The sequence below is a fragment of the Podarcis liolepis genome (genome assembly GCF_965112155.1).
Source record: "Podarcis liolepis genome assembly, chromosome: Z".
Taxonomy (NCBI): Eukaryota; Metazoa; Chordata; class Lepidosauria; order Squamata; family Lacertidae; genus Podarcis; species Podarcis liolepis.
The window spans coordinates 42,468,011-42,481,770 of record NC_139570.1 but is presented as its reverse complement, the minus strand read 5'-3'; the positions used below and the strand labels follow the sequence as shown (position 1 = coordinate 42,481,770).

Genomic DNA, 13,760 nt, shown 5'->3' with positions numbered 1-13,760 from the left:
GGACCTTCTGCATGCCAGAGAGCTATGGCCCTACCACTGAAGAAAACTCACCCCTGGGAGGCCATTCCCAGCACCCACTCTGATGTAATTTCAGCACTGGGGGATGACCTTTTAATTCTCCCATGCAAGTGTAAGTTGTGAGTTTCTGAGACTGGGCAATGCATTTTTAGCATTGCATATTGTGACTATATCTGGGCATTAACGCTAAACCACTAGTGGCCAACATGGTGCCCCACAGATGTTGCTGTTCAGCTGCCACCATCCCTGACTATTAGCAGTGCTGGCTGGAGCTGATAGGAGTTGTAATCAAGATTACCTGGTGGGCAACATGCCAGCTACCCCAGCTCTAAGCACAGGGTTGAGGAACCAGGGGCCACATTCCGTTCTGGGCAACTTACTAGGAGCCACCTGCCAGTGGTGGGTGGGGCCAGAGGCAAAAGTCGGCAAAGCAGCAATTGTAAATGTTTACCTTCATACAGTAGGGAAGTTTCAGCATGCCCTCACACACACCTTCTCTGTCCTCCATCAAGGCAGCCAAGGGGCACCATCAGAATTCATTGATAAATTCTGGACAGGCAAGAACACTCATAGAGAGTGCAAAGCAAGGCTGGTGAGGGGCATGGACTGGACAGACTTCTGAGGTCAGATAGGAAGCTCTTGCCTCTGGATCTGAGGTTCCTTAACTCTGATTGTGCATTACAAGAACACAATTGTGCAAGCCTCAGGTTCACGCATGACACGTTCCCTTCCAATCTGGACCTCTGATACCCCAACTCTTTTGATGCTGGCAATCCAATATATCTCCACTTTCACTGACATCTCCAGATATCTCTACCAATGGTCCAGGAAGGGGCTGGGGAACCTTGTTCAGTTCACGGGAGGCATTCCCTTGTGAACAATCTTCCAAGGGCCAGGGGGACAGTGGTGAGGAGGGCCAGAGGCAAAAGTGGGTGGAGCAATGGACATGACTCTTACCCCTCCACACTAGGATATATTGCAACCACATAAAGTCAGAGGTTTCCAAATAGACATGAGCAATCCTTCTCATACACATATCTCTCCAACCTCCCTCCATCCAAGCAAGCAAGCAAGCAAGCGGCATTGTTAGAGGTCAAGGGCACATTCCAGCCAGGCAAAAGCATACAAGGAGGGTAAGAAGCAGGGTCTGGTCCAGGGGAAAATCAGAGCTGCTATTATTATGATGATTATGATTATGATTATGATTATGATTATGATTATGATTATGATTATGATTATGATTATGATTATGATTATTGATGTCTTAGTTTGTTTTTTTTAAAGGAATTATCTCTTTTTCAAGTTGTGTTTTCTAAAGATCAGTTTCATTTGTTGTTTGACAGTGTTGCATGCAGTATTAGGTTGGGAAGAAAAGAAGGGGAAGAGGAGGATGGGGGACGGTGAGGTTTCTATTCTTCTACTTAGTGTATGTGTGCGGTTTTGTGTCAGTGTCACTTGTGTGGGTTCTCTTACTATTCACTTGTTGTATTTCCTTGGTGGTGAGAGACGTTGGGGGTGGCCTAAGGTGTGGTTGGTTGTCTTTGGTTGGCAGTAGTGAGATTTGTTTTTTTATGTGAGTCAGGTGTATGCATGTGTGTATTTTTGAATCAGGTTAGCCAGATTAATTCGTATGCTGTTGGAAGATACTTGTAGTTGTCTTGTTGGGCTGTGTATGTGATAAAGGGGAACCATACTGGGGTGAAGGCATCCTCTTCTATTGTCACCATGTCAGTTTCAGTTTATTGGTTAGTTTTTCTAGTAAGGCTGTTTCCTATACTATTTAATACCATTCGCTTAGGCGTTTGCTTCCTTTGGGTGGATTGTGTATTTCTTGTAGGAAGGCAATGTCATGGTGTTTACATATGAGGTGATGCATTTTCTTTTGATAGGGTTTCCCAACCCCTCTCACATTTAGTGTAATTGCTTTTAAGCTAGCCATTCTGCTTATCCAATTTATAGGACGATTCCCTGCCAACGCATCTGGGTTTTCCTGACTCTTTCACCTTATATTGTCTATCAAACCAATTAAATTGTGCTGACATAAAGTGTGATGGGTGGGGAAGAGGGGGGTTAGAATTAGATTTGGGTTAAAGGAGGGGTAGATTACAGAAAATAGCCTATATGTAGTTATATAGGTGTTTATTTGGGATAACTTGGACCATCTGACTTCCAGCCAGTTGGTCCTGGGTCTCATCCGACATGGAAGGCCTTGTTTAAGAACAGGACCTCTTCCCTGTCATTTGTGACAGGGAATGGTCAGTGAGATGATGTTCAGCACCTTTTGTGATGCCTGTGTTGGATATAAGGTTTATAAGCAATGTTGCCAGTGTTATTAACAACATTATTGGCTAGTTGGGGTGGGGATATGGGTATTGGCATGCCCTGGTGCCACAATTGTGCTTGTTGTGTGTCTGACTTTAGCCGCTTGTTGATTGTTTTATTGAGGTTGTGGGTATTGTTTTAGTTGGTATGGGTTTCTTTCTTTGTTTTTATTTTCTTTTACCAGCTTATTTTGTTTGTTTCCTTTTGTGGTGAAGGAAGAGATTGGGTCGAGGGATCTATGTGTGGTTCTTTTTGTGCTATGAGTAGAGTCCTTGGAGCAGTGGTTGAGAGTGTGGGTTGTTGGGGTGGTTGGGAAGTGGGGAGGGTGATTTTGTGTCGTCTGGGTTGGTATTGGGGTGGGGGTAGGAGTGGAGGGATCTCTATGGAAGGATGGGGTGGGGGATAGTGGTGGTGGTGGCAATATTAATTACATGGAGGAGAGGGGAAAGGGAGGGATCAGGGCTTTTTTTCAGCTGGAAAGCACCAGAAATCAGTTCCAGTACTTCTCAGGTGAGTGCCATTGCCATTATAAGAGAACAAGGGAAGTGCTCGTGGTGAGTTCTGGCACATCTTTTTCTAGAAAAATAGCACTAGGCAAAAATTTAATAGCCCAGAGGTTTGTCTGGAGGAGAACTGTCCCACTGATTCTGCTCCCTGATCGATGTTTAGCACAGATGGGTTTGGCTTTCTGTCTGTGCAACAATGTGATGCAATATTGAAGAAAAATATGGCACTGAGCTCACTCATAATGGTGCCCCCTTCTGGCAACAAATACCAAGGTGTGAGGGGTAATCCTGATCTGAAAGAGGATATTGCTGCGAAGACCGATGATAGTCAAGAGACTGGTGTTCTCCTTCAAAGAGTACCTGAGCATCAGCAGCAGACTCAGCTCATCTGCAAAGCTAAAAGAGAAGCAGAGCGTGAATAACAGAATAGCAGTGTTGAATAGTGGCTAGAGCCTTGTATTTTGACTAGGAAGATTGAATCCCTTACTCAGCCATTAAGCTTACTGGGTAACCTTGGGCTAGTAACTTTCTCTCTCTCTCTTAGCCTAGACTTTCTTGCAGAGATGTTGTGAGGACAATGTGGGGTGGCCCATATCCATGTACAGCAGTAGAGTGGTATAGAAATAAGGATGAGTGAATCTGTCAATTTGGTTTCTTATTTTTCCAGTCTTAAGTCCTGCTCACCACATTTCCATATCAGTTTGGGGAGTAGGCCTACAGAAGGCCAACTAGAAAGAGGGTGGTTTGCACAGTCCTAGCCTCTGCCAGGTCTGTTCTGCCAGCCAGCAAGAGTGTGTGAGCCATTTCTGTCTGTGTCAGTCTGCTTGTCCTGTGAGACATCTGCCTGCAGGTAAGAGAGAAAGTGGTGTGATTATAGTATGGGGCTTTGCTTGATTGCTAAATAAAGCTGGGCAGTAGGTGTGGCCCATGGCCTGCCTTACTATTATAACAATAGGCCCTGCCGTAGTCAGTGGGGTCCACTGCAAAGGGGTTGACACCAAAGAGGTTGGGGAGCCACAGGGCATGGGTGTCCACCACTGTCAGTCAAGATACAGAATTCTAGGCCAGATGCTGTGGGAGACAGGCCTGTGAACCTCAGTCATGGTGAGAGCCTGGTTGAATAGAAGTTTAGTTTGGTGGGGTTCCCCCTGAGTGAGAGGCAGGGAGAGGAGAGTAGTTGTGGACTTAACCATCTTCCTCCTGGTGGGGTGGGATGTTCATGCTATTGTGTCTTAGTTTACTATCTGTGGCCCTAATCTCCCAGTTGGATGTGGTGATGGATGATGGTGTTCAAATATGCCTAGGTGGGCATATACCAGGGATTGTGAAAATGCTACCTCAATTCCAGTAATTGTGGGCAATTAGAATGGAGGGGCTGACTACCATATGGGGCAGAGGCCTAGATGTTTGGTCTCAGTTCCTCATCCTAGTCCTCTCATTCCTCTAGAAGATACTGGTGGTCTATCCACTGATCCCTCTGGTTTAGTGGTGCTGTTACTGAATGCCAGATTGGTTCATAAGAAAAACATGCTCATCCATGATTTGATTGTGGATGAGAAGGCTGATCTGGTGTGTATTACTGATACTTGGGTTTGTGAATTGGGTGGGCCTAGCCTTACCCAGCTGTACCCACCAGGGTATGTGGTACATCACCAGGTTAGATTGGGGAGTCAAGGAGGAGGTCTTGCTATTGTCCACAAAAGCATTATCTCCTTGACCAGAAAACCTCTTCATCTTTGGACAGACTTTGAGTGCCTGCACCTGGTGCTGGGCCACAGAGATGGACTGGAGATACTGCTGGTTTACTGACCACCCTGTTACCCAACAGCATTCCTAACTGAGTTGCCTGAGGTGGTCTCTGGAGTATTGTTGGAGGACCACAGGACCATAGACCTGGGTGGCTTCAATATTCATGTGGAGGTAGAGATAAAGGTGAAGATGTTGGGCACCTGACACTCACTTCTCCCCAAAGGCTTCTACAGAAGGGATGCTGAGCGTTGCATACTGTCCAACCTCCAAGATGCTGCAGTTAGCATCCTCATAGCCATGTGAAAAATTGCCAAAGTCTGTGTTGTGGGAGGCCAGTATGTCCAGCAAGTTCACTTCAACTGTATTGAATGAGAGATGGTGGGAGGGAGAGAGAAAAGAGAAGAGATATTCATTAACATATTCTTTGACTGACTAAAAAAAAACCCCACCCCAGAACAAGTCAGAAGGAAGGAATCAACAATCTAGAGCAGGAGAGCAAAGCCTGAGACCCTCTAGATGTTGATGAACTACATCTCCCATCATCTCCCGCAACCCAGGATGATGGGTGTTGTAGTACAGCAGCAGCTGGAGGGTCCCAGCTTCACCACACCTGTTCTAAAGGGAGTGTAGGGGGGGAGGGCAGCTAAGCCATCTCTCAATATGAAAGGTGGTTGTGGGGAGAAAGGTCAGTGCATGACGGCATCAGGTTCAGTTCCTGCCATCTCCAGTTGAACCAGGCCCCAAGACTGCATGTGGCCCTCAGTGCAATCTGATGTGGTTGTCAGCTGCTCTGCAAACCATCAGTTCAGACCTCTGATTTTTTAACTGATTATATTTCTATGCCACTTTTCAAACAGTAAATAACAATAACATAATAGAACAAAATACAGTACAAACCATATAGAACAAGTAAGAAAACAACAAAAACAATCCATTAAACACCACCAACAAAACAACAAAAAATAAGCTAAACAGCGCAATTAGAGCAAAAGTCACATTATAGGAATCACAAAGTACTAGAGCTTCCATCATCTATAAAACAACACCATTAACAAGATAGCAACCAAAAATTAATCTCAGCACTGCCGAATGCGTACACACACTCTCCACACCCCCATGACTCATAATCTTCCACTCCATTCAGTTCATTAAAAGACAAAACCGTGGCAGCAACTCCTTTCTGAAGGTTCTTTGGGCTGAAAGTGAGGCAACACAGGTGAAACCAACCACCCCATGATGACAAACAAATTCTCTGTCACATTCCCTTCTGGGCAACCTTCTGAGGAGCCACAAGCCAGTAGCGGGTGGGACCAGAGGCAAAAGTGGGAGGAGCAAGGACTGAATTTTACCTCTATGGCAGGCTAGTTTCAACAGATATTCTCACACAGCTTTCTCTGCCCCACATCGAGGCAAGCAAGAGGTGTTTTGGAGCTCCAGGACCCAACCAGGAAAGAAAACACACTCAAGGAGGGGAAGAAGCTGGGCTTGTGAGGGGTATGGCCAGGGGAGAGTCCCCAGGGCCAGACAGAGAGGCCTGGAGGATCTCATCCAGTCTTTGGGTCTAACATTCCCTATCCCTGGGCTAGAGCTTCATATGAACTCCCAAGTCAATTGTCTTCAGTCACATAAAGGCGACATCTCACCTGATTTCTGCAGCAGCTATTGGTCCAGAATGGCTGGTGCAAACCTACATTGCCTCCCTGTCACTCTTCATTTTTGGCCAGAAATTGGACATTCAAGAAGGATCCAAAGCATAGCCAATGAGGAGCCCCCAGAGACTTCCAACCCCAGAACAGACTGTATGTGGCCTGGTACTGTACCAGCCTAGTCTAAAGCAGTTTTTAGTGTTTTCTCCTGCCACTTACCTTTGCTTGCCCTTCCCATAAACTCTGCCAAGGACCACATGCTCCCAGAGGACTGGGTTGACAATGAGCGCACACACTGCTCTGCTGCATCCAAGTCAGCATGAAGGTGCTGGATTGTACAGAGCCAAACACACAGTTGGTAGTGTTGGAGGTGGTGCTGGGGACAGACTCTTACACCCTTGCTTGCCTCCAGCACCATCTGCCATCACTTGGGAAGTGTCCAGATCCTGCTTCTCTGAACTCCCACCAAAGATGAGACAAGGAAGTTGTTTCAGGACAGATAAACAACCCCAGAGCACATTGGGAGCTGTCAGTACGCATCAGTGCACAGCAGGCAGGGTTTTGCCGTTCAGTCGGATAATGAGTCAATTGAGCAGAAAGTGGCTCTAATCCAATGCACATAGGGTAGAGTAACTGTTCTGCCTTTGGCCTTCAAGGCAAGCAGTAGTTGCTTGGACAGTTAAGATATCCATGACAGAGACACGGCTTCTACTACTTAGAGCCACAGGGGTCTTTACACAGCACCATGAGTATAGCTACAGTTGTTGACAAGGAAGATCATTTCCCCAGCTGAGAAATATATGGTTTTTACGGCTCATAATGCTCATCTCAAGGATGAGGAGAGTATAGTGTCCCCAGCAATTTTCTCCAGTGTGGTTTTTATTCTGAGTGGAGTGAATTCCACTCTCCTACATACTACCCAGTCCACAAAACCCTAGTCTTAATATCAGTATCTCTTGAAAAACTGTTTTCCAGGGTCACTTTGCACCCAGTGCAACAGAGCAGTAAACTTCCTACTCCCTAATGTTGAAGCGGCATTAGCAACCTCAGGCCTGGGGGGCAAATTTGGCCCCCAAGTCTCTCTACCCAGCCCTCAGGACTCTCCCCAAACCACACCCCCTTCCGCCCCTTCCTTTCCTTGAGTGTTTTTGTCCAGCTGGGATGCAGGCTTGAACTCTGATAGTGCCTCTTGCTTGATTGAATGCTCTGCCCATGTTTGCCTCTGTCCCAACCACCATTGGGATGTGTCCTTTGGAAGCTTGTCCAGAATGGGATGAAGTCTCCAGGCAGAAAAAAAAGGTTCCCACCCACTTTATATGGCCAGGTAGAAATTGGCTGGCATCTTGCATCTCCCTACAGCTAGTGCATCACCAGGCTGCAGCGACTCACTTCATCCAGCTACAATGAGCAGCGGTTTGCTCTACTGAAATTGGATCTGACTTCCAGAAGTTCCCCTCTCTTCAGTTCAAGCTCCCTAGCCTACTGTACAAATGTAAAATTGCCATTCACTGCTCCACCCACTCTGGCTCTATCTGCCACTAGCACCTGCCCCCTGACACGTTGCCCAGAAGCGAATGTGGCCCTCAGACCATAAATTATTTCCACAAAGTAGAAATTCCATCTGAGAAACATGCTCCTTTCAAATTTTTGATCCTTCTGGAACCAGCCCAAATAGACATCCACAGTCCTGATGTTTTGATTATTTTCCTATTGCCAAGTCTCCCTCGCTCCACCTTTCCAAGCTTACAAATGACACAGAAATTTGCCAGTGCAATCAGTCAAGACTGATTTATGTTGTCTCCAGGTAAGCCTTACAATATATGGTGGGAATATGTGATGGAGCACAGGAAAGAGGAATTATTCATTATTATTATTTATTGAATTTATATACCACCCTATACCTGCAGGTCTCAGGGTGGTTCACATAATAAAATCACAACATAAAACCACAAAATACAAAATAAAAACAAAAACAGCAACAACCCAATAACCCCCTCCAACACATATTAAAAGGGCATAGGATGTCAATCAAATCAACCGAAGGCCTAGTTAAAAGGAACATTTTTGCCTGGTGCCTAAAGGTATATAATAAAAGCATCAGGCAAATTTCCCTGGGGGAAAGCATTCTACAGATGGAGAGCCACTGCAGAGAAGGCCTGTTCTTGTGTTCTCACCCTCTGGACCTCTCCAGGAGGGCCTCAGAAGATGATCTCATGGAAAGAGGTGGTCCTTGAGGTATTGCGATGCTGAGCCATTTAAGACTTTATAGGTCAAACCCAGCACTTTGAATTGGATCTGGAAACTAAATGGTAGCCAGTGCAGTCTGACAGGGAATAGTGTAATATGCTCAAACCGTCTTGCTCCAGTGAGCAACCTGGTTGCTGAATTCTGCACTAGCTGAAGTTTCCAAACCATCTTCAGAGGACGCCCTATGTATAACACATTGGAGTAATCCAACCCTGAGGTTACCAGAGCATAGACAACAGTAGTTAGGCTATCCCTGTCCAGATAGGAGCGTAGCTGGGCCACCAGCCGAAGCTGATGGAAGGCACTCTGGGCCACTGAGGCCACCTGAGCCTCAAGTGACAGCAAAGGATCCAGGAGTACCCCCAAGCTATGTACCCTCTCCTTCAGAGGAAGTGTAACCCTATCAAGAGCAGGCAATCTCCCACCCAACTGGTCTAGGGAACCACACACTAACAGTGCCTCAGTCTTATCTGGATTGAGCTTCAGTTTGTGGGCTCTCATCTAGTCCATTACCAAGGCAAGACAACCGTCCAGCACTTCCACTGCCTCACCTGCAGATGTAAAGGAGAAATAGAGCTGAGTGTCATCAGCATACTGCTGACAATGTACTCCAAACCTCCAGATAACTCCACACAGTGGTTTCATGTAGATGTTAAACAACATAGGGGGATAGGATTGAGTCCTGCAGAACCCTGCAGGGCCACCCACCCCTAGCTTGGAGAGTCACTCCAGAAGGATACAATGTACAGTGGCATTAAAAGCCACTGAGAGATCAAGGAAAATTAACAGGGACATGTTTCCCTTGTCTCTCTCTCGACAGAGGTAATCATACAGGGCAACCAAAACAATTTCTGTGCCAAAACCAGGCTGAAACTCTGTCTGCAATGGATCCAGAAAATTAGTTTCTTCCAAAGGTGCCTGGATTTGGTCTGCAACCACTCGCTCCAGAACCTTGCTCAGGAAGGCGAGATTAGCAATTGGCCAGAGAGCAGGGGGGTGGGGGCGAGGAAGGGGATACTCAAAAAAGCAAACGTCACTGCAGTCTTCCAGGATGGTTGGAAGCATTGCTGCTTGGGCTGCACACCAGAGCATCTGGTGAAGGAAATGATCCATTACTGGGCTTGGCAACGTTACAGAATTGGATGACTTAACAGATATTTCTCATCTGCAATTACTCCGGATCATCCTCTGGATGAAACAACGTGGTCCTAGTATGCATAGAGGTGTGAATGTGGAAATTGAGTAACATTAAATAAGAGACACTTGTACACTGCCATGAGGCTTCCCAATGTTGCTGAAACTAAATCAAGCCTGGGAGCAAAGGAGCCAGAAGACTGGCTTTGGTTTTGATGCTGACTGAAAACAGAGTGTAAAAAAGGGCATCTGTGCATTTTCTGTCACCATACAAAATGCAGCTGCCAGGAGCAAATATTATGGTGTAAAAGCAAAATAAATTGGATGGGAAATGGTTGAACAGAACCCCATGCCTTGGGATAGGGAAGAAATTAAATTCAGTTGCCAATTAAAGGGGAACCCACCTAATTCACACTGGCTGAAACAATACGCAGAACAAAGCATGGCCATCCTTCAAAATTTGCACGTCTCCAAATTTTGCAATACACTCCTCCAGCTGGGTGATGCGTACAAAAATGCAGATTCTCAGGTAATGTGCACATAAACTGACATGCATGCCTTTGTGAAAATAACATTCAAAAATGCATTATGTTAGGGAACACTGCTTTGAAAAAATGTGTGCGTGTGGCAAAAAATGTAAACACAAATGTGTCTATTAAGAAAAATATGCTGACAAATTTTCACAAGGACTTAAAAGAAAAAAAGCACATGGATGTGGAAATGTGGATAACTGAACAGGAAATTTGGTGGAGGGGATGAGAAACAGAAAAAAAATGAAATTGACGAATACACCCATCCCTACACATGCCAACTAAGCATACACAGACCTCACAGAGTTCCTTTTTGTACCCCCTCCTCTTTCACCCTCCAGATGCTGCTGAACTACAGTACAACTCCCATCAACTCCAGGAAGGACAATCTGTGGCCAGGAATGGTGGGAACTGTAGTGCAGCAGTGTCTGGAAGGCCAAAGGTTCCCCCCACCTGCATTAGGATTTCCCCTGCTGCTGATATTTTTAGGGGGTATTCTACAAAGGTCAGCTGACACCATCTTCCTGTGCACCAAAGATGCTGCTTTGCTACATCTTCCTTATTTTACTTCTTCATGCAGTCAAACTATGGAAGTCGCCCCCACATGAGTCAGTGGTGGCCACCAATCTGGATGGCTTTAAAAGATTAGACAAATTCATGGAGCGCTATCAACAGCTACAAACCATGATGGCTATGCTCTACCTCTACAGTCAGAGGTGGCCCCTTCAATCCTTCTGCACAACTCTTACAGGAAAGGAAGACCCAACCTTGGGAAACTCTGTATGAAATTGGAATACACCACGTGAAAAAGAGCCCACAGCAGTGCTCAATGCGCCAATCCGGATGGAACACAGCAGAGAATGAATAACCGAATAGAAGGTGCTAAAACAAAGTTAAAAAGATGGTATGTACTGCAGCCAAGATTTTGGTCAAGGTGGTCACTGCAGCCCTTTGTAATAATGGAATCCCAAAAATCCAAATTAGTCCCACTGCAAAGCCATTCCAGCTAAGCACTGCAAGGGGAGGGGAGAGATGGTCCATTGCGTCATCTCTAAAATTCCAACTCTAAGATTAGAGTCTATGAAGCCAAACCCACCGAAGTCTGACATCATATGTGACATCGTGTTTGGGGCATGGAAAGAGTCAGCTGATTGGTGGCGCCTGTAAACCTCTGTTCAAAATGATTGAAATGAGCCCTATCACAGCTCTTTCGTATGTAGAAAGTGCAGGATACAGCCTGTGAATCTGGTTAGAGAGTAGCATTCAGCTGTTGCAATCACTCAGAGAGAGATGTTGGTAGAGGAGTAGTGTGTCACTTGAACAGAAAAGGCTTTTAGTTCTAAGCTTACCTAACTAATCTGGAGAAGGCTGCCATGTCTGCTCCTTTGTTCTCAGAGGATAGATCCAAAGTGATCTCTCATCTTGAGGTTCAAAAAAGAAATGTGAGGAGGAAGCTGTAAAAAGGTTACAACCTAATACTGTACATATCAGTCTAAACTTAAAAAGAGACCAGGAGATCAGCAAAGAGATCAAAGGTACAGGGACAGTCTGGGAATCTGGAGGTCCCTTACTCTATCTGTTTTATCCCCATGTAATCCCTTCTCAGGTACGTAGTTGAGCTGTACCCAAACTTCCAAAAAAACCAATGTGCACCTGAATTCACAAGCTCTGACAATCAGCTGATCATCAGCATTTACAGACTGCAGGGCACTAGTCTTCACAAGCCCTGATCATCAGCAGATTGTCAAAGCTTGCTAAATGCTCCACACAGTTTGATCTCAAACTACACAGACAAAATCAGGCCACCTGGTGTCACTGTGATATCAGGTAATTGACAGGTTGGTGGACTTTCCTACCCATCAAAATTGCCCAGTGGTAGATCAGAAAGCTAACCATTTGGCCTGCCAGTCATGTCCAATTCCCCATCTCCCCACACTAGTCACAACCTCCCTTTCAAAGCCACCCTAGACCAGTTTTGGCAGGGAGCAAACAGTTCCTACTTTCCTGCCTCCAGCTCTGCAAAGTTAAAAATCATTCAGCAGAATTTCCCAGGCTTCAGACCCTCAGTGGCGAGGAAAAGCTGGGGCGGGAGATGGGGGTGAATGATGGCATATAAAGTTTTATAGTGTTTATATTGCCTAATGTTCCAAAGCCTGCAGGAAAATCTGTTAAGCATCATGATCTATTCCAAACTGCGGCAAGGTTGTGTGTGTGTGTGTGTGTGTGTGTGTGTGTGTGTGTGTGTGTGTGTGTTCCCTTTTGCTAAACATTAACCATCCCTAAAGCATGCAAGTCAATACAAGGCAGCTGGTCTTACATGAGACGGAAGGAAATGGGGAGGAGGTTGCTTATAGCCAGTTGCTTCGGAGGCAGGACTTTCCCCCTGCCCCCCCCAGCTCCACACAACTGATCTCTAAAGCATATGGAGTTGGTAAGTTATCAGAGAATGGAACTGCTACAGACAGATCAGGTTTTTACGAAGGGGCCCAAAGAATGTTTTATGGCTTTGGGGTGGTAAGCTAGATCTCTCTCTCTCTCTCTCTCCTGATTTATCTTTCCCAGTACTGTACTTTCTCTACATTTGGGGGACTGAGCTGAATATTTCTACATTTCAGTTTCAATGGCAGACTCTAAACCTAAGATTAAAGAAAACAGCTAATTCCCAGACACCAGCAACAGCCCAGGGAAGAGGAGTTATGAGTGCTTGCCTATAATGTTCTGATTGTTCCTGGATTTTGTTTTACCTTTTTAAACTAGGGGCTGCTGCCTCTACTCATGGTTCCTGCCAGCCCTGTCTACCCACACCTGCCAAGCCCCTCTCCCTTTACATCTTACCCAAACCCTGCTCCTCTCATTGCTCCTTCAAGCCCCCCACTCCCTCACATATCCTTCAGCCCCCTTACAGATCCTCTGTGTCCCTCCCCCCTGCTTTATTCAAATGTTTGTTGTTGTTTGAGACCACCTTTCGAAACCTTCCTTCTCTTTTGCTCCCCTCCTGACATCATGCGAATCCAGGACTGTGATGCAGCACTATAAATCCTCCAATGGGGACTGCATGATGCAAGGTGATTTGTCTGCATGTGCATTTTGTTCCCCCTCTGCTGTGGTTATTCCTGACCTCCTGACCTCCAGTTGCCTTCCAGACTTTGTGGAATTCCAATGCCAATCATCCCCCATCAGCATGGACTAAAGTCAAGGCTGCTGGGTCTTGGAGTTAAAAATCAACACCTGGAGGACCATTCCTATCCTAGAACCGTACAGAAATCACATAGCTGTCCTCTTGTAAACACTGGGGGCAACTATGCTTTCTCTGGCCAAGAAAGCTCACCAAAGCCAACCAGTGGAGGAAGGAGACCACGAAAGGACACATTTTGCTCAGGATGCCCTTAAGCCTGGCATTGGCCATGGCGCCAAGTATTGAATCTAACTGGAAAGACAGTAAAAAAGATCAGATTTCTCCAGTTCTACTCTCCTACTGTTCCTTTGGCTCACCCTGTCCCAAGATCATTGCTCTCCAATTCTAGTTTAAATTAGGAAAATTCTTTTTCTACTCCTGCAGTCCTTTGGGCTCCCCCCAGGCATGCCAGGTGCCTTCATCTTGCGTGTGG

At 45.9% G+C, this 13,760-nt stretch overlaps 1 protein-coding gene across 2 annotated transcripts in view; it reads right to left on the bottom strand.

Moving 5' to 3' along the window:
• The window catches only part of LOC310698497 (uncharacterized protein), a 150,987-nt gene that overhangs the window by 114,650 nt on the left and 22,577 nt on the right, over positions 1–13,760 (bottom strand). Inside the window, exons 1-3 of one of the 2 annotated variants that reach the window (XM_083485687.1) lie at positions 6,461–6,495; positions 4,807–4,954; positions 3,084–3,242 (exon numbers count right to left, since the gene is read on the bottom strand). In XM_083485687.1, the coding sequence (XP_083341813.1) occupies positions 3,084–3,242; positions 4,807–4,954; positions 6,461–6,479 (326 nt within the window). In that variant the 5' untranslated portion in view covers positions 6,480–6,495. Of the gene's footprint in view, positions 1–3,083; positions 3,243–4,806; positions 4,955–6,460; positions 6,496–13,760 lie in introns of those variants that run through there. The other variant, XM_083485686.1, reaches the window with a different exon arrangement.